We start from the raw sequence: 27620 nt of genomic DNA, 5'->3' as shown, positions 1-27620 counted from the left end.
TCAGTCCTCGTCCAACCAGAGCAAGAAACCGTGCAGGTTTTGTTCATTTCAGATTATAAGAACCTTAACAGGTCCCTTTTCCCACCCCTACGAGTGTGATTGGTTCATGGGGGGGACATGGTTTCCTTTCAGATATTATTAATCAAGTAGATTTCTGAGTTACAGGTAGGGTCTCCAGTATAAGTGTTGAAAACAACTAAAATGCTACAACGAACACCACATCGAGTGATAGTAGATCAACCTCTCTTTCCAAACACTGAAACACTTAACTGGAGGGATCCTAGTATTCTCCGTTACATGCTCAAAGCAAGCCGGTCCTTCCTATTTAGAGAGGCTCCAAAACAAGGTCTTTTCCACAGAAGGAAGCCACTGGCTCCCCTAAGAAGATTCTTTTTTTTTTTTTTCAGAGGGCCCAAGGGCATCACCATGGCGTCATCTTCAGATTCTAATTTACAGTTGTCCCTGTGCAAAATACAAACCTTCCACTCTTTAAGTGCATTATTATTTCAGCAAAGCTGAAAACTAAAAATTTAACAGGGTTTAAATACCCACCACTAGTTAGCAAGGTTAGCTACGGGTATGTTTACCCCCCTGCTCCCACCAGCACTGGTGACTTACCGTCACTTTTTAATTCGGCTCAATAGAGTGCCGATGTGTCTCACTCTCCCGTTAACCTTAAACAACTGGCTAAAGCTAATTTTTCCATTTTTTTTTTCTTTTGCAGGTGTCCTTGCCTGTGAGGACCATTTCCATGGGGGTTTGTCCAGGCTTGGAAGGGTGTCGATGAGGCACATTCATGTCCGCTGAGGAGACGTATCCTCACAGTCTCTGCCCCTCGTGCCAGGGTCACCCGTGCACGCAGGGGTCTCCTTGTAATGTGTGTAGGGAGTGGTCGCCCTCCCAGTAGTCGAGATTTAGCAGACGGTAGAAGAAGAAGGCTAAAAGAGATTCTTCCCCTTCAAGGTCACCCTCGAAAGGGAAGAAGGCTTGCCGTCTTTCTCCTCTGGCTCGGTCTCCCTGCCCTGACTCTGCCCAACCGGCTTCCTCCGGGGAACGGTCTAGTACAAGTGGCCTCCTTGTAACTCCGGGACAACCTCGTGTGAGTTCTCCTCCCGTTGCCCCCCCCCCCCCCCCACCCTTAACAGGGTAGTGATGGAGCCCTCCGCAGGAGGAATCTCTCTTAGACGACGCTGCTCGTCTGCTGTGGCCCTCCTTGTGATTGACGGATTCACTATCAAAGGAGAAATTACAGGGGGTCCTTCGTTTGGGTGTGCTTGCACACTCGATCTGAGACCTAGTCTCCTGCTCTCCTTGACGTCCCCCCTACCCCGACGGAATGACGAGCAAATGAAGACCAGCACTCCTCGTAGTGGCTTGTCAAGAGACCTCGCATCCTCAGAAACGGGCTTCGGCCCCGTTCCGGAGGTTGTGCAGGGAGTTGATCCTCTAGCCGGTTTTCCCCGAAGGGAGGAGATACGAAGTGCACTACCGGGAGGTTCGCCTCCAGGTGTTGTCCAGTCTGACCTTCCGAGGAAGGGCGACCCAACACTCCCTTCTGAATGGCAACTCCGTCGTCTGTGAGGCGATGCGCCTTCGGGGGAAGAGGTGTTGATTGATATTGTTGCTTGCAAGAAGAAAGATCCTCTCCTGAGTGGTCCCCTCACACTGGGTTCTGCCGAAAGGCTATAGATTCAACCATGCCACGCTCCAGTCCATCAGAGCACAGCTTTTCGGAGCTGGATGATGATGATGGGAGGAGGTTACCATCTCCCCCCTCGCCATCGTGCCTGTAGGGCACAGCAAAGCACTGCGCAAAACCAGTCTCGCACAAGATTTGTCCAATAGGTAACTCTCTGGAGTTTACACCTGTTCCGCTGCAGTCACACAAGCGTTCAGCCTCCTGTCCTACCTCACCCCTCGGGGCAAGGAAAGTGTTGCGCCTTTCTCTTTGCGCCTTTCTCCTTCGGGAGATCAGGTGAATAGGAGAGCCCCTCTCCTAGACGCTCTTGGAGTGGATCGTGTTTCGCTGCCAAAGGCAGTAAGGCTTCATGCATCGTTGTGTGCCTTTCCTCCTAGCGAGGAGGTTAGGAGAGCTTATCCTCTGGAACCGAGAAAATACAAAAACCTTTACAAGAGCGAAGCTCCTAAGTGTGTTAGCGAGAAATCATGCGCTGCTTTCCCTTATTCTAAGGTTGATGAGTGGGTTGAGGTAAGCGAGCAAGCCAGCTCGCCTCGCTAACCACACCCTCGCGATCGATCACCTCGCGGTACTTCACCTATGAGAGAGTTGAGGGATTTCCCACACCCTTCTCCTTGCAAACAACCAGCAAGACCCGAATGACCATTGTGACAGCAGGAAGGAGGGAAACCATCAGGGAACTGGCTTGCCAAGGACGGCTCCTGGTTTCAGGACTTAGTCATGGCGCTTGAACAAGTGATGGGAATCTCAAACGCCAATCTACCTACGACGACAATGAAGGTTCCTGTAATCCCATTGGACCCCCTATGGGGGCTGGCAGTTTTTCGGACCCTAGGCAATCCAACCTAGCTAGAGGGCCACCACCTCCTCCTCCTGTCAACCCAGAAGGCCTTGAGGTATGAGGATTACCTTAAGGTCAAGGTTCCTATGACCATGGATCCGAACTGGTAGAGGGCAGGAGTGACTTGGATCATGACTGTGAGGAATGTTAGGGAACGAATAACTGCTTCCCTTCAGAAAACGGACCCCACTTACATTCACATGGAGTCCTCTCATACAGAGTGTAGTAAGCCACCTCCTACGATTGAGGGCTGGGAAGAACTTTCAGCGTGAACGAAAGATATCTCTCTCCGGATAGCTTCCAAGTGTTCGAAACCAGCGGAAACACCCAGAGGAGACAAGTCTTCCCTCTTGCATGAATTTGAGATTCATCCAAGGGAGAGGAAAGATGCAAAGACTTTACTCAAGAACTGGCATTCTATGAATGAACGTCAGCCTCAAGGGGAACAGTCTTCCGTCTTTACTGCTACGACAAGACCTGGGCATAGCAGTCTTCCCCCAAGAGCCCATTCAGCTTCTAAACGAAACCTATTTGCTGACCCTCACCCTCTTCAGGCTGCTATCGATGTTAGCTCTGGAGAGGAAGAACCGGTTCGGAACATTCTGATGCAGTGCTTCCAGTATCCGCCAGCCTGAGCTTCGGAACAAAATAATGCTGACTGAATCTTTTTGAAAGTTCTGGCGTGCATCAGGAAGGTGAATAGCCTGGAAGAACCTCATGAAGTTCCAACTGAGAGGAAGGATATGGTCCTGGATCAGTTTTCAGGTGTGCCAAGACCCACCAGACCCAAGTTAGCTCTACCATGGGTAATGGGGGATAAGGCAGCGAAGAAGAGAGCATATTGCCCAAGTGGCAGGTTCATCTCTCTCCCTTCGGTCGGTGGACTCCTCCAGGTTACTTCCTCCGCCTTATGTAAGGTAGAGAGAGTACTACGAGGTGGTTGGAGACGACCCTTCCCCTCTTCCACTGGATCCGGCGATTGTCTCCTTAACACAGTTTTCCTAGGAAAGACTGTCAACTCTTCCAGTCCAGTTCTCTGCGGCGGATCCGGCCAATAAGGAAAGGGTTGAAAAGTATGTCTTGCAATTCACTTCATGGCTGGACTATAGGTTGAGCACGGTCAACTTTGTACGCTTTCCTTCTGTCGGGAGCGAGAACCCTCGAATTCTTAACAGAAAATGGAGTAAATGGGTCTTGAGGCGACGAGATGCAGTCGTCTTAAGATTTCAGAAACGGGTGCCAAAGAGATAAGCAGTGAAGATGTGGAACGCCCTAATGCACGACCTTCCCTGTTTAACGGAGATGACATTGAGGGCATAGCAGACTGATGGATAAGAGTCAGCCAGGATACTCTACAACAGTGAGTTTTCTCCTCTTGCTCCTACCAGCCGGCACCTTCAAAAGCAGAGTTAACCTTCCCCAACACTTCAAGGCAGTCAGGAAGAGCACTCCTAAGAAGACGGCGACGAAATGACAAGACTCGAGACCTCCCTTTCATCCCAGAGGAAGGAAGGGGAAAGGCAACAAGAAATTCCAGCGAGGACACCCACGCTAGGAAGGGCAATTCCCCGACCAATCCACCGGTAGGGGAATGCCTGATGAGCAGATGGCAGAGGTGGATGGACTACAGAGCTGACCCCTGGTCGACTTCCGTATTAAGAAAGGGGTCCAATATCCCTTTCATTGACTCCCCCTCCACTGACTCAAAATCCATCAACGACGAGGTCCTATGCAAAGGAATCTGCAAAGTACCAGGCCTTACGGGCCGAAGTCCGGACCATGCTAGAGAAGGACGCTCTCCATGAGGTCGCGGGAGGGTCCCCAGGCATTTACATGATACACTATAGGCATAAGATTTGACTCATTCTCCAAGTGATACTAATCAAATCTGGCAGCGTGGCCTATTGAAATCCAAGATGGCCACGTTAGTCGCCTGTAGTTGTTGATTTGCCTAAAACTACTTGTAATTGTCTGATTTACGTGATCTTATTATGGATTCCTAAGTTTTCAAACCTACTGAAGTTTATTTTAATGTTCATAAAGCAAAGTGACATAATTTTCAAGAATTTTTTATTAACATTTTTGAAGCTTTCACAGTTTTTCAAGAGGGCCTCCAGACTCAGTTTTTTTTTTTTATTTTATAAGCTTTGCACCACAATGTTTAAACCATTGTAGTGATTATTGAGCTTGGGCTGAATATATCATGCAGACTCATTATTGGGTTACAACCTCAATCTTGCTAACCCTGAGCTAAATAAATGGCCCTCTTGTAACAACGAACATTTAAACCTCAGGTGAGATTTTATACAATATATTATTATGGTATTTAAAAAAGAAAAATAAGATAAGGGAAAGGTATTGTATATGTAGATTACTCTATATTAGTATTGAACAAACTTACTTAGGTTATTAAAGGAGTAGATTTATGTAAATTATGAAAAGTAATTATTTTTTAAAGAATTTTTTTTTCTTACAATGGGAAAAATTAAGGGTCAAATACAGTTAGCATGATGATACCATTGTTATTCAATTTCATGACTATTGTCCATAATCTATGCCTATGTTTAGATGTAACTGTATATTGACCAACTCTTGCGGAAATATGATACTGTTTTGACAGAAACTAAGCATTGCAGACTAATATAATCAATTGTTGAAATTACCCTAAAGATATATTTGCTTTTCAACTTCCAAAACTCTTGGAATAACCTAGTAAGCTATTCATCATTACAACCAAATATTATTTTATTTTCTAGTAAATCTATACAGTATAAACTTAAGCAGTTCTCATTTCTGGAGTTTGAATTCAATTTGGTGATAACACCAAAGACTAATTTCTCAAACAACTATACACAGACTTAGATATACAGCATACTATTGTCATCTTAGGCATTCTCACTTGAGGCAAAAATAAGATTCAATAACATTCTTCTGAACTTTTCAATATTACCCTCTTGATTTTTTTATAACATTAATTTTTTGTCTCCCAAAATATTGAAAAGCGCATTACTGTATATATATCTTGGTTCAATTTAAATTGTCATTGTTGGCTCTTCAAGTTACTGTATTGACTTTGGTGCCTTATTCTGAAAACAAGTAACATCTAAGTACTGTAATCAGTCTTTTCATATCTCATTAGCAGTTATGAAAGGAGCATTATCACCTCACATTTCCTCAATGCATAAGTTTTAAATACCAATAACAGCATTTCATGAGCTGTCACCTCAACAACTATGACTAACAATAGCCCTTATTTGCAATATCTACATTTCACAGGAGACTGAAACACTGTAACCAGATACAGTACCAGGGTATAACTTCACTAATACAGTAGTACAACAATGCAAGGACAATGTTCCAGGGCAATTGGTCCATAGGCTTGCCAATCAATTCTCAGGGAAGGCTACAGTATATCTAAACTGGGCTTACACTGTTTCACTATTGGCCAAGCCTGCCCATAAAAAACAAAAGCCTTACTGTGTTTAAGGTGTTGCACACACCTGAAATACAAGATACAATGTGAGGTGATTGGAAGGTTGAGTGAGTATATAATATAATTATAGTTATAAATATAGATAAATTTTCAAAACAATTCTTTCAAAGCATTTTGTATTTTTCCTAGCTAAAACAAGTCTTGCCCTACACAATAAACTATACAATTCAGTAGTGTGCATTTTTACAATCACTTCATCTTGACAGTACCATGGAAATTTAGCCGTCATTCCATTATAGTACACAGTACTATTACGAAAGATGAAGGGAGATGATAGGGCGATGAATTAAGAGGGAAAAGAATATGTACATAGAAAACTGTATATCAGTTTATTATCCTTGCCCTCATAGAGTTTAAAAATAGCCTATACAGTTCAATTCAGGAAATAAAACAAACAATATTTAACATTCAATGGGCCTACTGTGAAGGCTTAATTCTTTACACTTAGACATTATTTTTACAGTATATCATATAGACACCTAACAGTTTTTCCTCACATACCCTAACCCAATTCCTCAAGCATTCTTCTATCTCAACCTGAGATTTAAACTGAAAGCAAACACTAATATACCAACAAAAACCTTTTTTGCACAAAAAACTTTCACAGCTAATCAATTGGGAGATTTAAAGATCTTTTGAGTCTCAAAATTCTTTTTCTGGAGATAATCCAGAATTCAGTAATTTGCTGCTGAGCAATGCTAATTTCTCTCAGTACTGGAGGTAGGCTGAGACAGTGACTCTCCAGATACAGACCCGGGGCTTTCAATCTGTTGATAACCCTGCAAAGCTGATACTTATGGATTAACGATGCTCTGTGATGCAGACCAGAGGTAGAACAATAGATTCAGAAGTAGAGAGTGAACGAGTTTCCCAGTCTCGTATGTAGTCATCCACACTTTTGGATGGAAGGAAGTCTCCTTCAGTTTTATGCCAGACTTCGTGGCCAAGATTCAGAATCTGGCAGCGCATGACCCCAGGTGCAAGTCCTTCTCCATCCCTTACCTCTGGGAGGCATCAGATGATGATAAAGCAGAGATGCTCTTGTGTCCCATGAGGGCTCTGCAATGCTATCCAAAAAGGAACTTACACCACAGGCCTGACAGTAGGAGACTTTTGTTAGCATTGACAGGTCCAAGAAAGAAGTGTCAAGGAACACAGCCTCTTTTTGGCTTTGAGATGATGGAGAGTCAAGGTGCCAACCAGGACCAGGCCTCACAAAGTCAGGGTTACTGCCCCCATACCTGTTTCAGAGAAATCTGTTGTTGGGCCAAGTGTTGAAGGTAGGTGTCTGGAAGAGGCAGACAACTTTCACAGCCTTTTATCTGTGAGAAAGTGCTTAGACTTATGGTGACTGCTCAAGCAGTTTTGTAACCAACCCAGCTCCCACATGGGAAAAGGATACATAAGTTGACATAAGTTGGTAATAAAAGGTAGTACAACTTGCTCTTCTTCATTCTCTACCCCCTCTTGGGGCCAGCTGTTAGGGCATCACAAGCTGGTCAGACCAGATGCTGTAGGATTCCTACCCATGTTAGGGTTTGGGGTAATGAAAAAGCAGATGCAGCAGCTAAATCATTAATTGACTTATCAATAAAAAATTTCATACTACCTATTATAGATTATATAACCCACCTAAAACATTTCATAGCTACAAAATGGCAATTCTGGGGAGTAATGAATCTGCTGAAAATATGCTAATTGTTTCTCTGTGGGAATCTTCAGTGCAAAAAGAAAGGAGGAATAAAGTAATTCTAACAAGATTGCATATAGGTCAAACAAAACTGACACATGGATATTTCATGTGCTCTCCTCGGGAAGTAGTTCCTAGGTCCAGTGAGTGTGCCTGTATTTTAATTATAAAACATTTTTATCTACTGTAAAGTTTTTAAGAGAGAGATAGAGATCTATGTTTTGGTGGGAAGTTTAATTAGCCTTTAGCAGACTCTGAGGATTTTTTAGTTTTTAGGATTTTAACTTCTTTAAGAAGCATAGGTTTTATAGATAAGATTGAAATTTCTATTTATCACAGATTTTTACCTCTTAATTTCTTTATTTTTATCCTTTATATTTGATATGTATTTTATTTTCATTTATCTATCATTAATATGAATATTTTTCTTCCCAATGTTAATTGGGCCAACTCTGTAAGAGTCGAGTTTGATTCATTGGGGTGGTTAATCATATCCTTTTAATAATAATAGTACACTTCAGACCACCATTCTTTGTAACCAAAAAGGTATATCTCCCCATCCCCTTGTGAGTTGGGAATAGTGAATCTGATACCAACCCATTATTATATACAAGTATTTGTCATCTCCTTCAGGGATATGGTTTCTCTGCATAATATGGTACTGTACTCAATTCATTGTATGACCCAGGGCCTATCAGTTTCTCATCTTTATGATAAACAGATAGGGATGAAAGTATCCTTGCTTCGCTTCTCCAAATATCAAGTCTGGAACACTTAAAGGGAAGTTGAACTTTCCAGTTTTGGTTCCAAGGAGTCTTCCAACTCTCCAAGCATTGATTCTCCCTAATTAAGGGCTAAGGTTTGTATGAAGCATGGGAACAAATAGCAAATTTTAAAAGTACAGTACTGTAAAAAACCTGAGTCATTTAATCTAACTTCCCTCCTCAAACCACCCCTCTAACAATCTCCAACACTGCACAGAAATCCCTTGATTGTTGTCAGGAAGTTCATATGATTGTCCTTGATTTTATTACTGCCTTTGACCGTATTAATCATGAGGCGCTGTTTTCAAAACTCTCAGTTGGGAATGAGTAGGTCTTGTCTTACCATCATTATTGAATTTTTAAGTAATAAATTGCAGAGTTAATGGGCACCATAGTAAGTATAGGAATGTTATGTCTGATGTTCCTCAGGGCAGTGTTCTTGATCCAATACTTTCCATACTATATACACATGGCATGTTGTTTGGCCTAGAAAACAATCTTGTTGCATATGCAGATGATGATACTATTTTTCCATCTACAGTATTCTGTCTTCTGAATGTAGATCTGGGATTGCTGAATCCCTTAATCGAGTTCAAACTAAAATTAGTGCATGGTGCAAGTTATGGGGCATGAAGATGAATCCTAACAGTGGTTCCTCAGCATTGATAGTGTGTCTGTAACTCTATATAATAGTCTTTTTAGCTGGGATTCTCGACAACAAATCTACTGTAGAGAAACACATTAGGTCTGTCTCTTCTTCAATAGCACAAAAAATTGGCTTATTGAGAAAGTTTTTTTTTCAATTTTTGGTGATCAATCTGTTCTGAAGGGTGTTAATTCCTTCATTCTTCCTTGTTTTGAGTATTGTTCTCCTGTCTGGTTTTCAGCTCCCAAATCTCATCTTAATTTGTTGGACAGATACTTAAGATCTATTAAATGTCTTATTCCTGATCTAGATATTGATATCTGGCACAGTCGTTATGCTTGTTGCATGAGATTTTTCATAATTCTGACCACCCTTTGCATTCAGATCTTTCCATACAGTACCATCTTGTTCGTAATACTAGGTATGAAATTAATTCTAATAATCATTCCTTCATCATGAGGCTCAATACTTCACAGTATTCTAGAAATTTTATTCCAGCTGTGACCAAGTTGTGGAAAGATCTTCCTAATGAGGTAGTTGAATTGGTGGAGCTTCAAAAGTTCAAACTAACAGCAAATGTTTTTATGTTGAACAGGCTGACGTAAGTCCCTTCTAGTTTATATATGAAAGATCTGTTTTAATATTGTTACAGTTCTTAAATATTTTATTTTAACTGATCATTACTTCTTTTGTAGCTTATTTATATCCTTATTTTCCTTCTTCGCTGGGCTATATTTCCATGTTGAAGCCCTTGTGCTTATAGCATCCTGCTTTTCCAACTAGGGTTGTAGCTTACCTAATGATGATGATAATAGAGCCAGGATCCCATGCTGCCTCCTCTAAAGACATCCTATTTTGCTATTGTTTGGATAAACACAAGAAAATAAAACTTAACAAATAAATTATATTAATGAAAAGTTATCAGAACAATGTTTAGTGAGCCCGAACTGGGCGAGAGCTGGTTATAAACTGGTTCGGTTTCTATATAGATTCTTTCAAGTTCAGTCTGAATTTTTTTTATACCCTGGGACAAAATATGTTGAATTTTATTTGATCACCAAATTGTTAGTTCTGGGACATTTTATCTCTGAGGGTAATACCTCAGAGATAAAATGTACCATCTTGTTACCATGATTAAATAACCGAGGACTGCTCGAGATACTCCTATATTATATGATGAAGGTTTTTATTAGTGTAAAAACAAACAAGTACAGTAATTAAAATAGATTGATTTTACATGAAAATTTTCTTATTGTATTTGTTGAGAATTTGTTCAATTTAGGTATCATGAACTACTGTACCTGTTTTGTAGTTATCTATTTACCATGGCACTACCCCCAATTTTGGGCGGTAGGAGACATAAAAAAAAAAGCAACAAAAATGGATTTTTCCCGCTCATCATTCCTCTTTGCTTGACGACAGACTTAGTTTAGTTTGGTTGTACTGCTAGGGTGTCACAGGCCACCCTCCCCCATTTTGTACTACAAATGAAGTTTCATAAGCTGATTCCCTTACTGCCACTACGTCAGTGACTCAAGTTAGTATCAGGGCTGATCACATTTGTATTTCTAGCACACTCATTTGCCTCACACATCTATCCTCTTGTCAGCTAGAGCTTTCTTCACTCCATTCTTTTATAAATTAGAACTTTCTTCCCTTGCATTTTGTTTTATACTTGCCATTCACAGATTAACAACCTTTTGTTACAAATGTCCACAACCAGATCTTATCAAAGATATATGTGCTTACAAGAATGGAAAGCCTATATCTTGGAAAAAACTGCAGCCTACTTTCAGAAAAGAATTCTAATGTGTTGGATTTTAGGCTCACTGCAATCTTTGGGAGTGCTTGGGATGAGTAGCTTTTAGTCTTAGATTCAGATTTTATATTTTCTTTAGGAAAGACTCGGTTGTATTAAATGAATTACAGTACCAATGTTTAGTTGTTGAGAATGTTTCTAGGTCCTGCATTTCCAACTAAGGTTTTAGTTTAGCTAATAATAATAATAATAATAATAATATGGTTTGAATGCTTTCATTGATAACAAAATGCAGGATACTCACAGATGAGATTTTCCAGTTTTATTAGAATAGCTTCTAACACATCTACATTTCATTATAATAGTGTGTACTTGATTATTCAACTATCTACAATTTGTAGAGTAAGGGGTTGTCTGGTTATGTGCTAATTCTCGTATTCTTTACAATTTTGTATTAATTTTAAATTATTTCTAGCTGAAGAAAATGATGTGCTTCTGTACTTTATTTTTATGAAACCCCTAATATTTATGTTGCTTTTCCCTCAAAGCCTAGTTTTGAAATAATCTGGCAGTTAATGACAATAACCTTGGCTTGGGTAGATGCAATATTTTTGTATTTTCAAACTTCTTGTCACCTTTGTTATAGAAGTGTAGATATATCATGAATTTTGTGATTTACATTATTTAATATCAACTCCTCTTGAGAAGTTGTTAATGTTATCAGTAGCCGATCATGATCCTTATTATCTTAGGGTCTTATGACTGAATATTGTGATATAGATACGGTAATTGTTGTATAGTGTGTGATAGCATACCATTCCTCTTATGAAGAGTTTATGTTCAGATGGTAGCTGACCATGTTAACATTCCGAACGTAAAAGAACCTAAAGTTTAGTTAGGGAAAATCTCAAAAAACTAGGCTAGTTGTTTTTTGGGAGAAGAGAATCATATTGCCTCCCACTAATAATGAGTTTTTGTGATTTGATATCAATGATATACATATAACTTTACATGTCAGATGTACAGGTATTGACTTTTTAGTACCCAGTATTAAAATATAACAACAGAAAAACAGGCATTGTCATAGCAAGGGCATCGCCATTCTAAAGCAACTCGACCTTACTCACATGATATAAAGAGCCATGAGTTGATTATAGTGGTTGCGGCATATTTATTACTTAAGTATATGTTTTGCGTTTGCCTTTTCCTTCTCTGTTTTGTTACCCAACTTTGGTATGAGTGTTGTCTCGTCAAGAAAAAGTATTATATCACTTTGTTTACACTCGTACTCTTGAGACAATGGTGGGCCATACACCATACCTATATTTCTGTTAGGTAATTATAGTAATATCTCAGGATACGGAATCAATTCATTCTGGAGTGGCTTGCATAACATGATTTTGTATAATGAAATACTGTCAAATACATTTGAACCATTCAATATATCTAACCCAACCGTGCGAATTTCGTTTTGTATCCTGAGTATTTTTTTGTAATATGAGGCAAAAAAATTTTCTTTTGTCGTTTTGTAAAATGAGTTTTTCATATACAGAAACTTTTGTATCTAAATGTTGAACTGTTATTAGTAATATTTCAACAAATCAACAGCATTGTTTATACAGTATCAACTTTTTATAGTGAAGGAGGAGAGGCTATACCCACTTTTAAAAGATTGCAACATCCCTAGAAGAGTCAGTTTCCTTACCTATACATCCCTATTAAGACCAATTTTAATTTATGGACAGAAGATGTGGGCCCTAACTACCAAGACCAAAATCCAACAGCATGCAGCTGAAATTGAAGTCCTTTGCCTAATACGTGGTGTCACGAGACTTGAAAAAATAAATGATGATATCAAGGAAGAGCTTGGCATTGAAAGTATTCTGCATCTGATAGAAAATGGTCAACTATGATGGTATGGGCATGTAAAGAGGATGGAGAATCGTAGATTCCCAAAGCAGTTCCTGTAGTGGATACCACCTGGTAGAAGACCTATGGGAAGAAAGACATCATCACAAAGGCTATTGCTTACGGGTTCCACCATTCGTGAGGTTGAGCAGCAGGAAATTTATTTAAATAGAGTTGACCAGAGAAAATTCTGCAATTCCAGAACAGACAACTGACAAGCTACTAGTTTACCTGGCGTCTGGTGACAAGGTGAGAAGCTTTATTTTTCTTTCTTATAATTTATCTGTACTGTATACATTTATGCTGCTTCATTTCCTTCACTTATGCAGCAAACGACAGCCAAAGATATTTTATGGAATGTAGAATCTCCGTAGTCAATAGTTGCACAGCCTTAAGTCTTTTATATGTGAAATCTGAAATATTGGTCACCTTTGGGGTTTTTTCTTTAAATGACTCAAAGTTTCTTTATTTTATATGATTTTTCCCTACCTGCTAATTCAGTTTTTCTATTTTTTTTCACACAAGTTTTCATGTTTTGTCCAGATATAATTCAATTGACTTGACAAAAGACAGTAGTTCAGTATCACTGCCAAATTTCTTTTACTCCATATACTTACCTTTCATAATTTGATTTTAATGTGCTGTAATTAAACTAAACCATGCCATATTATTTAAAATAGGGTAATGCAGGTATGTGTACTCTCTTCATGCTAAAATCCTGTCTTGGTAAATAGATTGAAAAACTTAACTTTGTGAATTTATATATTGTCTTAGATATACAGCATAGGAAAATGCACTAGCATACAGCATAAGAAAATGCATACGTTTAATTTCAATTTATATTTTGTATAGACATTACCGTCCACATGGGTGCATAGTAGTTGTAGCTTTAATGTTTATCTTGACTGCGCTGACAGCTTTACTTGTTGTTACTGCAACAAAAACAAAATATTTAATGTAGGTAATTAGAAAAGAATGGTGAAAAGTCAGCACCACAGTTTGAAATATGTAACATGGTATCACAGTGACCATAGTAATCAACACCGAGGTAAATATAAGATATCGTGAGCAGATAGAACTGCATTACTGTACTCCCTTCTCATACCTTGTAAATAATGTTTTGATACTTAAACAGTAGATTAATCCAACAAGTTCCTTGAATAAATTAATTATTTCATTTAAACTTCCTGTAATTCATGTGCTATTCATCCTTCAAATAAAAAGTTTTAAGATAAAATTTCATTTTGCGCTATGATGTACTGTATATAAAACCCCTTGTTCCTACTGAAAAGATCACTGCAGAGTAGAGTGCTTATATAAACAACCTGCTACCTCCCAGCTGTTGCCACTTTGATTTCTCATTCTTCTTCCATCCAGAGCAAAGGTGGCTGGACCACGGTAATGATGAAAAAGATAGGTTAAATAATATAAGATTAAACACTAGCTTATTCTCATAACACATTATTGAAAAGCTAATAAATGTCTCTGCAGTAAAATCAGGAAACTTGTTCACCATTATTTCAGTTTGGTCCCATTCCCAAGGTTATGTCTTTGGAGGTATATCAACAATTGGTTGATACTATTATTTTTTAAGACTATTTCCTTGCCTTATATCATAGTTTGGGAATTGTGATAAATTTTGGAGAAATAGGATCTTGCATCCAAGCAGAAGACAAAGTACCTGGGCGTGATGATGGATACTACATCACCTAGAGTTCGGTCCTGTGTCCACCAACTATCCTGCTTGGGGTCTTGTCGTTGGGAACCTCAATTTGCGAGTTCCACCGAACTCTCCTCTGAAGACGGTACAGTTTTGCAACAGAGTAAGGGTGGGATGTAGAGCACACTGGAGGAACTAGTCACCTCAAGTATGTGTGGACAATAGTCTTCTCTTTATTGAAAATAAAATGCAGCATTGCTATCTCTGTAAGTATTATAGGAACAAGTGATTGACCTCTTGGAAGTGTGTAAGAGCAATAACACGACTATAATGGAATATGTTAACGAATAGGGACACTAACGTTCTTTCCTTCTTCCTTTCCCTCTGTCAGTGAAGTAGGTATATGAGTAGGTGGTTCGCAACACGGTTTAGCTTCTAACCTGGTAAAGCATGTTGGAAGACTAACTCATAGAGGCACCTCAACTTGTGTGGATTAACGTTAATCAATCTGTTTGCTACTTGGAAAAAAAGCTGCTACTATTTTGTTCACCTAATCCAAAATCTTCAGTTCCTTTGGAGGATCCTCTCAAGCACCCTCAGAACAATTTCAATGTCTGTCCCTTTCTGACATTCAACTTGATAGTTCAAGTGTTGATCACACTTAATATAAGAAACCTGGTGGCTCCCTTGCTGGCTTCTTTGGTCAGTGTTCTGAAAAAGAGATCCTGGAGGATCATGTTTCTTCTTTGGCCCCACCTGTTGGGATGGTATAGGGGTAGAATAATTTCTTAATAGCAGCATGTCATTAACAAGTCATGGATTTCTTTGTATACCCTCTTCTTGAGAAACTTGTCTCTTTGGTATCAGACTTAAGCTCTTAGTAAATTTGTATTTATAAATCAATTTAAAAATATACTAGGCCATAATTGTCGATATCTACCTAACTTATTTTTGGCAAATACATACGACAGTATTTCAATATCTGTACATGACTCCCCAAATAATCCAGATTATCGAGAATTTAGTACAGTAAATATCTCCTTCAGAAAGACTCATTTTAATGCTTATCTATTCTGTCTATATATACCTTTGTACTAAACATATCTTCAATGGGGAAAAACTATAAGGAATTTGTGATTCAATGACAGCTGCTTTCTTGGATTTTAATTGTAAAATTTTGTTTTAATTTTCTTTATTCATTCACACTTAATGAATGCAATGCACGTGCATAAAAAGTACTGTATATAAAATATTTTACATAATTTAATTGGCTAAAACAAAAGTCTATGAGTAGTGTACTTTAATGAAGGATTCACTCCTCTCATACATACCTAGAGAGATAATTGTTCCTATGCGACATACAAACCCTCATCCATTAATTAGGTGGGAGATTACTTCGGCACAATCTGGAATCGGACCTTAAACTTGGATAACAAGCGGTTATCCAATTGGTGAGAGTGCAGGACGAGTACCCCCGTCCCTCTCCATTCGGAGAGCCTTCACTTTCACTTCGGCCACTGTTGTGTATGGATGTACAGACAGCTCCTGTCAAACTTTTTCATTTTCTTCATTTTTTAAGGAAGTGGGTATTGGTTGTTAATAGTGGAATTGGAGCAAGAAGCTTGTTGCCGGGGAAGGGTGAAATCGGGAGCTGGTTGGTTTAGCCAGCTACAGATACACACACACTTTGTGCTTCGGAGCATGACTGTTCGCAGTCATCCTCGTGTGCTGTGTAGTTCGTGGTCTCAGGTACAATTCTGGGTCTTCGCCTTGATGGGAGAAAGTGAGTGAGCCGTTCGTGAGAGTTGGACTGGGTAATGCCTGAAAAATTCTTGTGGGTTCTTTCGCTGCTTGTCTCCTCAGTTGATATATAATCCCCTATGTATATGTCCCTGGATCGATCCCAGGGGAGTACAGTAATACCTCGACATACGAGTGTCCCAACATACGAGAAATTTGATACGAGGAAAGTTTCGAGCAAATTTTTGCCCCAAGATAAGAGACAAATTTGAGATACGAGGATACGAGACGGTTCCCTATGCGGCCGCTAGATGGCCGAGTGTGCGAGAGGCTGCTCACAAGGACAGCATCGCTTGCACTTTCCCGTCAGACTGCCGTCGCGTAAAGTTATCTCCAAGCATTGGCCGTAGTGTTTGAATTTTTTATGTTTTTTGCGTTAATCGGTACAGAATTAAGTGAATAAGCAATGGGTAGTGAAAAGAAAAGGCGTATGATGACAATCGAGATAAAGCATGAAATAATCGAAAAACATGAGTGGTGTACGAGTGACTGAGCTGGCTCGCCAATATGAGAGGAGTACAACAACAATATGTACCATCCTCAAGCAGAAGGATGCTATAAAGAAGGAAATCAGAGACATGTTAGCGAAGTGACAGGAGTTTTGATTTTATGGAAAAGAGGCACCCGGACAAGTTGATGTGTTGTGCGCTAGCCTTTTGTGACGACACTTGTGTACGTCATTTTCGTAACATTTTGAAGAGGAGACAAAAGCAAAAATCCCTTGATAGGTTCCTTTTAAAAAGGCCGGTTAAAGTTAAGGTGAAAGCGAGTCAAAAAGAGCCAACCCGGAAGAAGAAAAGTAAAAAAAATTAAATTGAAAACAAGATTAGAATTAAGTTCAGTGTAACGTAAGATTAACATTTATTTTTAACTGTGTGTACAGTAAGCTAATTTCATTTAAGTTAAATTTAAATTTTAAGTTATGTTACCTAATGTTACAAAAGTGTAGCGTACTGAACGTGTTGCCGTCAAGTCTCCTTCTCCTCTGCACACACTGACGTTAGCCGCTACCGTCTGTCTCGAAGGTAAGAACTCCATAATAATGTCACATTTTATTGCAGATCATAACCAGTACATAGGTATTTGTTATTTTGTGAGTGTAGGTTGTGAATTAGAACAATTAAAAACATGTTTTTTCCACTAATATAGTTTTTAGGTGTTTTTCAGAGGAATTATTTTATATGGGAAAAATTGATCCGAGGTAAGAGCGAATCGACCTACGAGCTCGGGTCCCGGAACACATTAAGCTCGTATCTCAAGGTATTACTGTACACTTTAGGTGTCTGGATCTATATCAGCAAGTTTTATGTTAGGTTGCGTGGGGAATCCCTAATGTTCACCCCTCTTTCAGAGGCTGGAACTTCTCTCCCTTGGCTGTCGGGCACCCTGCTGGGTCTTATACTAACCAATTAATCCTTACTTGGTATATTCCAAATGACGTCCCCCTTGTGAGAAAGTTATCTCCAGTTTTGATCAGATGTATGTACTGTATACATATAAATCTTGGATCCATATATAAAGCAGATACGAGGTGGCAATGGTCCTTTCTTAGCTTGAACATAGATCAAGCATTAATCACTTCCAGGGAAGAAATTGAACCCTTCAAGTTGGGTTACAGGGGACTTCCAGCGCACAGAGCAGTGAGTCTCCCTAATTAAAGGACGAGAGTTTATATGTTGCATAGGAGCAAATGAAAAGGACGAGAGTTTATATGTTGCATAGGAACAAATGACAAATTTTTTAAGTAATTTGTATTTTTCCTAGCCATACAAACCTTCAATGCAACTTCCCTTCCCAACCACCCGTCTCAGTCTTGGGTTGAAGGTCCAAAGTGAAGGCTCACAGACTTTAGAAAGGGCGGGTTTCCTCGTCTCGCACCCTCACCAGTTAGATAACTACTTGTTATTCATGTTTAAAGCGAGTCCACCTCATGCCAAAGTAATCCCCCCCCCATTAAAAGAATCAGGTTTGTATGGCTGGGAGAAATACAAATTACATACATACATACATATACCAAAGGCACTTCCCCCAATTTAGGGGGGTAGCCGACAACAACAAGAAACAAAATAAAAAGGGGACCTCTACTCTCTACGTTCCTCCAGCCTAACCAGGGACTCAGCCGAGTTCAGCTGGTACTGCTAGGGTGCCACAGCCCAACCTCCCACATTTCCACCACAGATGAAGCTTCATACTGCTGAGTCCCCTACTGCTGCTACCTCCGCGGCCATCTAAGGCACCGGAGGAAGCAGCAGGGCCTACCGGAACTGCGTCACAATCGCTCGCCATTCATTCCTATTTCTAGCACGCTCTCTTGCCTCTCTCACATCTATCCTCCTATCACCCAGAGCTTTCTTCACACCATCCATCCACCCAAACCTTGGCCTTCCTCTTGTACTTCTCCCATCAACTCTTGCATTCATCACCTTCTTTAGCAGACAGCCATTTTCCATTCTCTCAACATGGCCAAACCACCTCAACACATTCATATCCCCTCTAGCCGCTAACTCATTTCTTACACCCGTTCTCACCCTCACCACTTCGTTCCTAACCCTATCTACTCGAGATACACCAGCCATACTCCTCAGACACTTCATCTCAAACACATTCAATTTCTGTCTCTCCATCACTTTCATTCCCCACAACTCCGATCCATACATCACAGTTGGTACAATCACTTTCTCATATAGAACTCTCTTTACATTCATGCCCAATCCTCTATTTTTTACTACTCCCTTAACTGCCCCCAACACTTTGCAACCTTCATTCACTCTCTGACGTACATCTGCTTCCACTCCACCATTTGCTGCAACAACAGACCCCAAGTACTTAAACTGATCCACCTCCTCAAGTAAATCTCCATTCAACATGACATTCAACCTTGCACCACCTTCCCTTCTCGTACATCTCATAACCTTACTCTTACCCACATTAACTCTCAACTTCCTTCTCTCACACACCCTTCCAAATTCTGTCACTAGTCGGTTAAGCTTCTCTTCTGTGTCTGCTACCAGTACAGTATCATCCGCAAACAACAACTGATTTACCTCCCATTCATGATCATTCTCGCCTACCAGTTTTAATCCTCGTCCAAGCACTCTAGCATTCACCTCTCTCACCACTCCATCAACATACAAGTTAAACAACCACGGCGACATCACACATCCCTGTCTCAGCCCCACTCTCACCGGAAACCAATCGCTCACCTCATTTCCTATTCTAACACATGCTTTACTACCTGTGTAGAAACTTTTCACTGCTTGCAACAACCTTCCACCAACTCCATATAACCTCATCACATTCCACATTGCTTCCCTATCAACTCTATCATATGCTTTCTCCAGATCCATAAACGCAACATACACCTCCTTACCTTTTGCTAAATATTTCTCGCATATCTGCCTAACTGTAAAAATCTGATTCATACAACCCCTACCTCTTCTAAAACCACCCTGTACTTCCAAGATTGCATTCTCTGTTTTATCCTTAATCCTATTAATCAGTATTCTACCATACACTTTTCCAACTACACTCAACAAACTAATACCTCTTGAATTAGAACACTCATGCACATCTCCCTTACCCTTATATAGTGGTACAATACATGCACAGACCCAATCTACTGGTACCATTGACAACACAAAACACACATTAAACAATCTCACCAACCATTCAAGTACAGTCACACCCCCTTCCTTCAACATCTCAGCTTTCACACCATCCATACCCGATGCTTTTCCTACTCTCGTTTCATCTAGTGCTCTCCTCACTTCCTCTATTGTAATCTCTCTCTCATTCTCATCTCCCATCACTGGCACCTCAACACCTGGAACCGCAATTATATCTGCCTCCCTATCATCCTCAACATTCAGCAAACTTTCAAAATATTCCGCCCACCTTTTCCTTGCCTCCTCTCCTTTTAACAACCTTCCATTTCCATCTTTCACTGTCTCTTCAATTCTTGCGCCGGCCTTCCTTACTCTCTTCACTTCTTTCCAAAACTTCTTCTTATTCTCTTCATATGACTGACCCAGTCCCTGACCCCACCTCAGGTCAGCTGCCCTCTTTGCCTCACGTACCTTGCGCTTTACTTCCACCTTTTGCTCTCTATATTTTTCATACTTCTCTATACTATTACTTTGCAGCCATTCTTCAAAAGCCCTCTTTTTCTCTTCCACTTTTACCTTCACTCCTTCATTCCACCATTCACTGCCCTTCCTCATGCTGCCTCCAACAACCTTCTTGCCACATACATCACTTGCAATCCCAACAAAATTTTCTTTTGCTAACTTCCACTCCTCTAAATTACCAGTTTCTCTTACTCTCACCTCGTCATATGCCATTTTCAACCTTTCCTGATATTTACTTTTTACCCCCGGTTTTATTAGCTCGTCAACCCTCACTAGCTCCCTTTTACATCCACCTACTCTATTCCCCCACTCTTTTGCTACAACTAATTTTCCTTCCACCAAAAAATGATCAGACATACCGTTAGCCATACCCCTAAACACGTGCACGTCTTTCAATCTTCCAAACATTCTTTTAGTTATCAACACATAATCCATTAATGCCCTTTCTACTACTCTTCCATTTGCCACTCTTACCCATGTATACTTATTTTTATCTTTCTTTTTAAAAAAGCTAGCACTTATTACCATCTCTTGTTCAACACACATATCTACCAGTCTCTCACCACTCTCATTTTCACCTGGTACGCCATATTTCCCAATGACACCTTCTACCTCTCCAGCACCCACTCTAGCATTTAAGTCACCCATAACAACTACATAATTCCTTCTACCCAGTCCTTCTACAAACCTGGGAGAAATACAAATTACTTTGAAAAATTTGTCATATTAAGAGTTAAAAAAGCTGTAATATTTTTGTCAATCCTTTATGCAAACAAAAAGTTATTGGTGGGTAGAATTGAGTATATAAGGTATTTTATCTTGTTAAGTGCTTCTTTTTAATATAAAATTTCTGATTTTGCATAAAAAAATGAAGAATTAAATATTTCAAATAAATTTATTTCCTCGCTAAAATCATTTGTTTGGTAAAAAACTCTAACAAACTACAAACCGTAAACAACTTTTTCAAATTCTGGACCACAGTGTTGTTTTTATTTGTAATTAGTATAGTATTAAATGGTATAAATATCCAATTTTTATGTTGACTTTCAAGTCAGTGTAGTAGGAACTCTGGTACAGTAGCTGGACTATCGCTCTTCCTGTAAGCACGAACGTCATATACTTCTCTTTTTTGTTAATTTTCTTTTGTTGAAGTTATATTCTTGTTCTTTAATATGTACACGTGTGGACCATTATTTAATCCAGTACCCCTTTATAAATGATCTCTTGGCAAGTGTGTAAACGTTTTAATTTCTGATCTGTTCCATTTTAATTTCAAAATCTCAACATGTCACTTTGACATTACTCTACACTATGTATTTCTGTTAAATAGTTGACTCATTACTTATTGCCAGTAACACTTGAATGTTCTAAAATTGGTGGGATGCCTTGGTGATTATTCTGATATGGTTTGTACGGCATTTTTTTTCTATTGTATTTTTTTTACTTTGTTGTAGTTTTTAGAATAAAACCTAATTATTTGCATGATTAGTTATTGAAAATAATTACTTTTCTCTACAGTTTATTTGAAGCATTTTATGATTAATTCTTTATTATTTTTGAATGGCTAGAAACAGCTTAGAGCTGTTTCTGGCCATTCAAAAATACATACATATACCAAGGCATTTCCCCCAATTTGCGGGGTAGCCAACATCAAACAAATGAAACAGAAAAGGGGACCTCTCCTCTCTACTTTCCTCCCAGCCTGACAAGGGACTCAACTGAGTTCGACTGGTCTCAACTGAGTTCGACCCCTAGCAGTACCAGCCGAACTCAGTTGAGTCCCTTGTCAGGCTGGGAGGAACGTAGAGAGGAGAGGTCCCCTTTTCTGTTTCATTTGTTTAATGTCGGCTACCCCCCAAATCGGGGGAAATGCCTTGGTATATGTATGTATTTTTGAATGGCTAGAAACAGCTCTAAGCAACTTATTATATGGTCATTATCCGATCAACTGCCTTGAGATCTATGTTTGAGGAAACTAACCTAACCATACAGTTCCAATTGGCAGTAGTTCGGTTGCTTTTAAATACAGATATACAGTTTAGCACAATAGATGTATCTCTTAGTTTCAGGCGATACATTAATACTCCTTCCTGTCTCATCTGTAGTGTTATGTATTATTATGCTATGGAAAGTGAAAATATTAATTTTACATGTAATTTCCTAATTTCTTTTCCCCATGGGGATATCACATGAAATTTCTAACTTTTCTGTAATATTATTTTTTCAAGTATTAAATTTTATGATGTCTTATTTTAGAATTACTATTTACAGATCAACAACAATGATAATAGGCTTCAACAATCAAAACCAGCTGTTACCAGTGATATACCGTATATGTCTCATATGACAAAGGTTTGTAAATCTGGGGAGAATCCATATTAATTTGGAAGAATAAAATTTTCTGATCTTATAGTAACTGCATGCTTAGGCAGTGCTTGGGATGAGTAGCCCTAAAGTGTAGATACATATTAGTCTTCTTCAGCAAGTCTCAAATGTACTAATTTAGTTGTCTTTCATAAATTTGTCATTCAGGAACTTTATAAAAGTTTTCTTTGTTTTCTACAGTTCAGTGTGTGTGTGTAAATCTTGCTAACATCATATTTTAATTATACTGAACACCTATGAAAGCATGGTTTAGTGCTACTGCTAGTTTGTTTTCACAGGAAAGTACTTAAAATTCCACTTGGAGAGTTTCCCTTACCGTATTATTTCATTACAGTTTATCAATTTCCTTCATCAGATCAGACTGAAAACTTTAAATCAATCAATCAATCATCAGATCAGTCTCGGCTAATTTCCTTCGAGTGATTATCTGAAAATGCTTTGTTATGATTTACTTCATCTGTTCATTAACGGAGAAAATCTGAAAATGGCTATCGTATCGTTATGCAAGTAAGTATTGACTTAATAAGTTTGTTGCTTCTCTTAATTTTTACATCTTCTCTAGTTGAAGTAGATGTAGTGATTTTTTTACTTTTTGTTTTGATATTTGTAAGTACTGGCAATCTTTAGTACAGTCATGTTCTAAAATATTACAAGTGCTTCTTACCTTCTATCAAGAGCTACAATTTAAATCTAGCTTACTTATTTCAATTTAAACTCAAAAACATTGTTTAGATATATTTAAGAACTGACTTTTGTTTAACTGTTCTTTCTAATACTTTTGTTGTACTGTATTCTGTTCTCCGAGCTTATGACTCGACTCCATACAATATCTTTGGCCGTGACTAGCTACACAAGATATACTTGGCCTTAGATCCTTTGTCTTTAGACTTTAAGCTGCTGTTCACTCGTGGTTTTTGTGTTACAGATCACACTCGGGCTTCATTTTATATGATTTTAAGGCCCAGTAAATTTTTCCATTTTCTTTTTCTTACATGTTAGTTTACTAATTTTTTCATAATATAATGCAATTTGAAATATAGAATACAATATTACAACAATGTTTCTGTTCCCAGTACAGTAGTAATGTATGTCCTTCCTTGATAAGAGTATGCTTAATATAAATATAACTAATAAAAACTGATGAGCATGCTACAGTAATTGAAATAAGGCAATACATTCTTCATGTTAATCTAATCCCATTTTGGTAAAATGAGTGAGAAATATAACTTGTGAATTGATATATTGTCTTAGATATACATTATATGATATAAAGATTTATATGTAAAATTAAATTGTGTACTGTAGTCAACAAATTACCGTCCGTATGGGTGCATAGTTGTTGCTGCTTTAATGTTTGTCTTGACTGCACTGACAGCTTTACTGGTTACTGAAACGGAAAAAAAAAATATAAATTATTAGACAGACTTTCAAGATTTCATGATGTTTAACAAAAACAAAAGAAAACAAAAAATCAGAGTAACCCAAAGAATATAATGATTTTTAACAACTTAGCTTTAAATAAATACCAGTGTAACCTAAAGTATATAGAAATAAAGTAGCTATCAGCACATCATGATGTAACAATAAATGGTCAAAACATTATATCATACTGCAGTTTTTTAATTATGTAATATGGGATCACAATGCCCAACGTAAAGATATGTTATGAACAGGTAAAAATGCATTATTGTACAATACTTGGATCTTGTAACGCAATAATTAACAATTGGTATTCTTGAACACAGCAAGTTAAATTTTGTGATATAAATATGCCAATTGTCCCTATGCGCATACAAAATCAGTGTCCTCTAAAATAGGAGATACTTCCAATGTAAGCTGCAACAGCTGCTAATTTGTTAAAGATGTAAAGAGGTACGGTAATTAGCAATAGGTGGTGCAAATGAGAAATACTACCCACCTGCCTGTCTGACTATTCAGTTTTGTCTAAGGCCACAATAAGAACAAATGTACTGTTGCTTCTAAAATCATTATTGTTTTGATTCTTTACTTTTTCTTTATAGATCGGTGTACAGTGTTTGTTGTGACTGCAGACCTTTGCCATGGAGAGACTGCAAAATGCAGAAGATTTGACCTGAAGTCAATCATGGCCATACCATAAGGATTGTGGGTGAAGAAGGCACGGGCTTCCTCCAAACCCCATCTAGAGCCTCCAGTTGCCTTTTCTTTCAGGAAAAGCCCTAAATTTTGCACTGTTTATAAAAAAGGCCCTTAACCTGGCCAGTCCAGGAAAGTAGTCAAAGTTGTCCTCTTGTGTTCATACCTTACCTTATCCTACCTTTTCCCTCTTGTTCCTGTGTCTTGCGGTGCTTTACTGGTTTGTTATGGAGCATCCCCGTCGTTGCCCCGGGCCTATGGCCGGTAAATCTTGTGGGGCTTTTCTTTCCAAGTCGGAAGTCGACCACCACTCCTTGTGTTCGTCATGTAGGGGCAGTGTGTGTTACCCTGCAGCCACGTGTCCCGAGTGTGAATCCTGGAATGAAGTTCAGTGGGTGCGCTACGGCACCAAAAAGAAGGCGGCTACCAAGAGGTCGCCGAAGAAGCCAAGCATTGCCTCGCCTCTTGCTTCGCCCGATGCCTCTTCGGAGAGAAGAGCTTCTCTGCAGCCTTCCCCTACCCAGAGTAGGGGACGAGGTAAGTCTGTTGCAGGGAAGCGGCCCATTCCTCTTCCCCAGGAGTCCGTGATGTCTGTTGGTGGGGATGTGGTGTTGGTTCAGGCAAGTGGGGGGCCTGAGGGAGGGACAGGAGTGTGTTCGGGAGACGAGGGTCTGGTGCCAGCAGGTCCCGTCTCTACAGACGATCCTATGTGGGGGAAGGCCGCTACAGCCTCTTCCCCCGCTTCTTGGATCTGCGTTTCAGGTACGTCAGCGGCCGGGGGAGATGCCGAGATGGAGGATTCACCGAGTTCGGACCCCCTCGCGTGGGCACCGCCGAGGATGCCCTTCAGGTTGCCCATGAGACTGGAGGAGGAGTTCGACACCTGGTTTACCAGCAGGAAAGTGCCTCGCTCTCCCCCGGGGCCCTCAGCAATGCTCCTGCCTATCTTTCTCCAGCCTTCTTCGTCAGCGGACTGGCACGAAGAGCCATCAGCAACTCGGGACGATTCGGACCGTTCGGCACGTTCTTACCAGTCATCGGTCTCTTCTTTTGGGTCGTACTCTTTCTCCTCGGAGGACGAAGGTCCGAGGGACTCGAAGAGGAGACGAGAGAGGTCCCGTAGGAGGAGGTCCTGTTCCCGTTCCTGATCCCGATCTCGCCACGCCAGGAGGAGGCGTTCCAGATCCCTCAGGAGGAAACACAGGAGGAGCTGCTCGTCAAAAGAAGAATGGGTGCGTGTTACCATCCCACACAGCCACCTCCTAGGAGCTTCAGCAGCCCCGAGTACCTCTGGCTGGCTCCCGAGAGCTCTTTCTCCATCCTAGAGGTATGGCCCCTCCAGCAGGCCCGAACATCGATGGAAGTCCTCGCATCAGGTCTCGGTCGACAGGCATAAGCCCGCGAAGGTTCCGACGTCATCCGCCCAGCGGAGAGAGTCGCCCCTTCGGACTGGCAGCCTTGTCCCGGCCTCCAGCCCTTCAATGGACTGCCCTGAACATAAGAGTCAACCAGTTAGCACGGGGAAGCCCGCAGCCACATGGATCCCCGCTGGAGGGGGTAGGCCCATGACGGATACCCTCATCCCAGCGGAGCTGCCCGCTCAGCGAGTCGAGCCGCCAAGGACTCACCACGAGAGAAAGATGACTCCACCTCAAGCGGAGCCTTCCGCCTTGGACGTTCCTACTCAGGCGGAGGACCAGTTGGCTGAAGGCCTCGTGGATAGCGGAGAATGTTTGATGGACGAGGTCTCCACTTATAGGAAGGTCCTGGCCCTCATCAGGCGCCATCATAGGCTGGATGAGCCGAAGCCCTCGACGGACGAAGCCTGGCTCTCCGGGCTTAGCAACAGAGGCCTTCGCTGGCTCTTCCCCTGGCGAGGGACGTTAGGCTGGGTATGGACCACAAAGATAGGTTCATAGCCAGCCAGGCGGATGCTCCCAGGAATCAGAGCGCCTCCAAACTCCTCCAGGGACTTAGGACACAGAAGCGATTTTATCTCCCAGAGGGGCGCCGCGGAGGTCCCTGTACGTTTGAGCCAGCAATTGCTATCCTGAACCAGTGAGCCGCTGAAGATAGGGCATCCTCCGCTCCAGTATGTTTTTCTCCGACGGAAACCTCCATGATGGAGGATATGGCCCTGGATTTGGTATACGTATCATCATGATTGGACTGGTGGGCCTGCACGTTAGTAGGTTTTCAGGCCTCTCATGACCTCTCCGTCCCCGAGAACCAGACCTTGCTGAGGGAACTAATTAGCTCGGGGGGGAAGGCTCTCAAGTTCCTATCGTACCAGTCCCTCTCTCAGGCAGCCAACTGGGTCCTGTGGAAGAGGGACACAGTCCTGAGTAAGCTGGTCAGGAAACTACCAGACAGAGAAGCGAGAGCCTTAAGGAACTTACCCCTGTGGGGCGAGTCAGTGTTCCCCCTCAAGGCAGTGGAAGAGACTATGGAGAGGGTCAGGAAACTTGAGGATGCGGGAGAGCCCAGACCACCTCCAGCAAGAGACCCTCTTCGGATGTCTCTCACCCTCCCCGCGCCGATCCAGCCCAGAAGGGACACCCCGTCTGTGTCTTGGCACCAGCCCTTGCAGCCCTCCCGTAGGGGTACTTCGGCTCCTCAGGCGAGCTTCAGGCCATCCTACTCTAACTCCAGGAGAGGACGCTCCAGCCGCGCCTCTCAAAGGAGATAGGATGGGAGACCCCCTACTCCTGCCTCGAACACTCTTGGCAAGCA

The 27620-nt window shown here is 40.7% G+C and overlaps 1 protein-coding gene and 1 long non-coding RNA gene across 4 annotated transcripts in view; one reads left to right on the top strand and one right to left on the bottom strand.

Annotated features, from left to right (window-relative positions):
* Nucleotides 1-23129, top strand: part of LOC137639049 (uncharacterized) — a 74492-nt gene extending 51363 nt beyond the window's left edge. Inside the window, exons 3-4 of the long non-coding RNA XR_011044219.1 lie at nucleotides 12641-13049; nucleotides 22659-23129. This is a non-coding gene — a long non-coding RNA (uncharacterized lncRNA). The remainder of the gene's footprint in view (nucleotides 1-12640; nucleotides 13050-22658) is intronic.
* Nucleotides 13549-27620, bottom strand: part of LOC137639048 (mediator of RNA polymerase II transcription subunit 8-like) — a 56003-nt gene continuing 41931 nt past the window's right edge. For 2 of the 3 annotated variants that reach the window (XM_068371363.1, XM_068371364.1), the window contains exons 6-7: nucleotides 24090-24159; nucleotides 13549-13732 (exon numbers count right to left, since the gene is read on the bottom strand). In XM_068371363.1, coding sequence (XP_068227464.1) covers nucleotides 13720-13732; nucleotides 24090-24159 — 83 coding nt within the window. In that variant the 3' untranslated portion in view covers nucleotides 13549-13719. Of the gene's footprint in view, nucleotides 13733-23995; nucleotides 24160-27620 lie in introns of those variants that run through there. The other variant, XM_068371365.1, reaches the window with a different exon arrangement.

Source organism: Palaemon carinicauda, chromosome 4 (genome assembly GCF_036898095.1).
Source record: "Palaemon carinicauda isolate YSFRI2023 chromosome 4, ASM3689809v2, whole genome shotgun sequence".
Classification (NCBI taxonomy): Eukaryota; Metazoa; Arthropoda; class Malacostraca; order Decapoda; family Palaemonidae; genus Palaemon; species Palaemon carinicauda.
The sequence above is the reverse complement of the archived record's forward strand: the minus strand, read 5'-3'. Positions and strand labels throughout refer to the sequence as shown.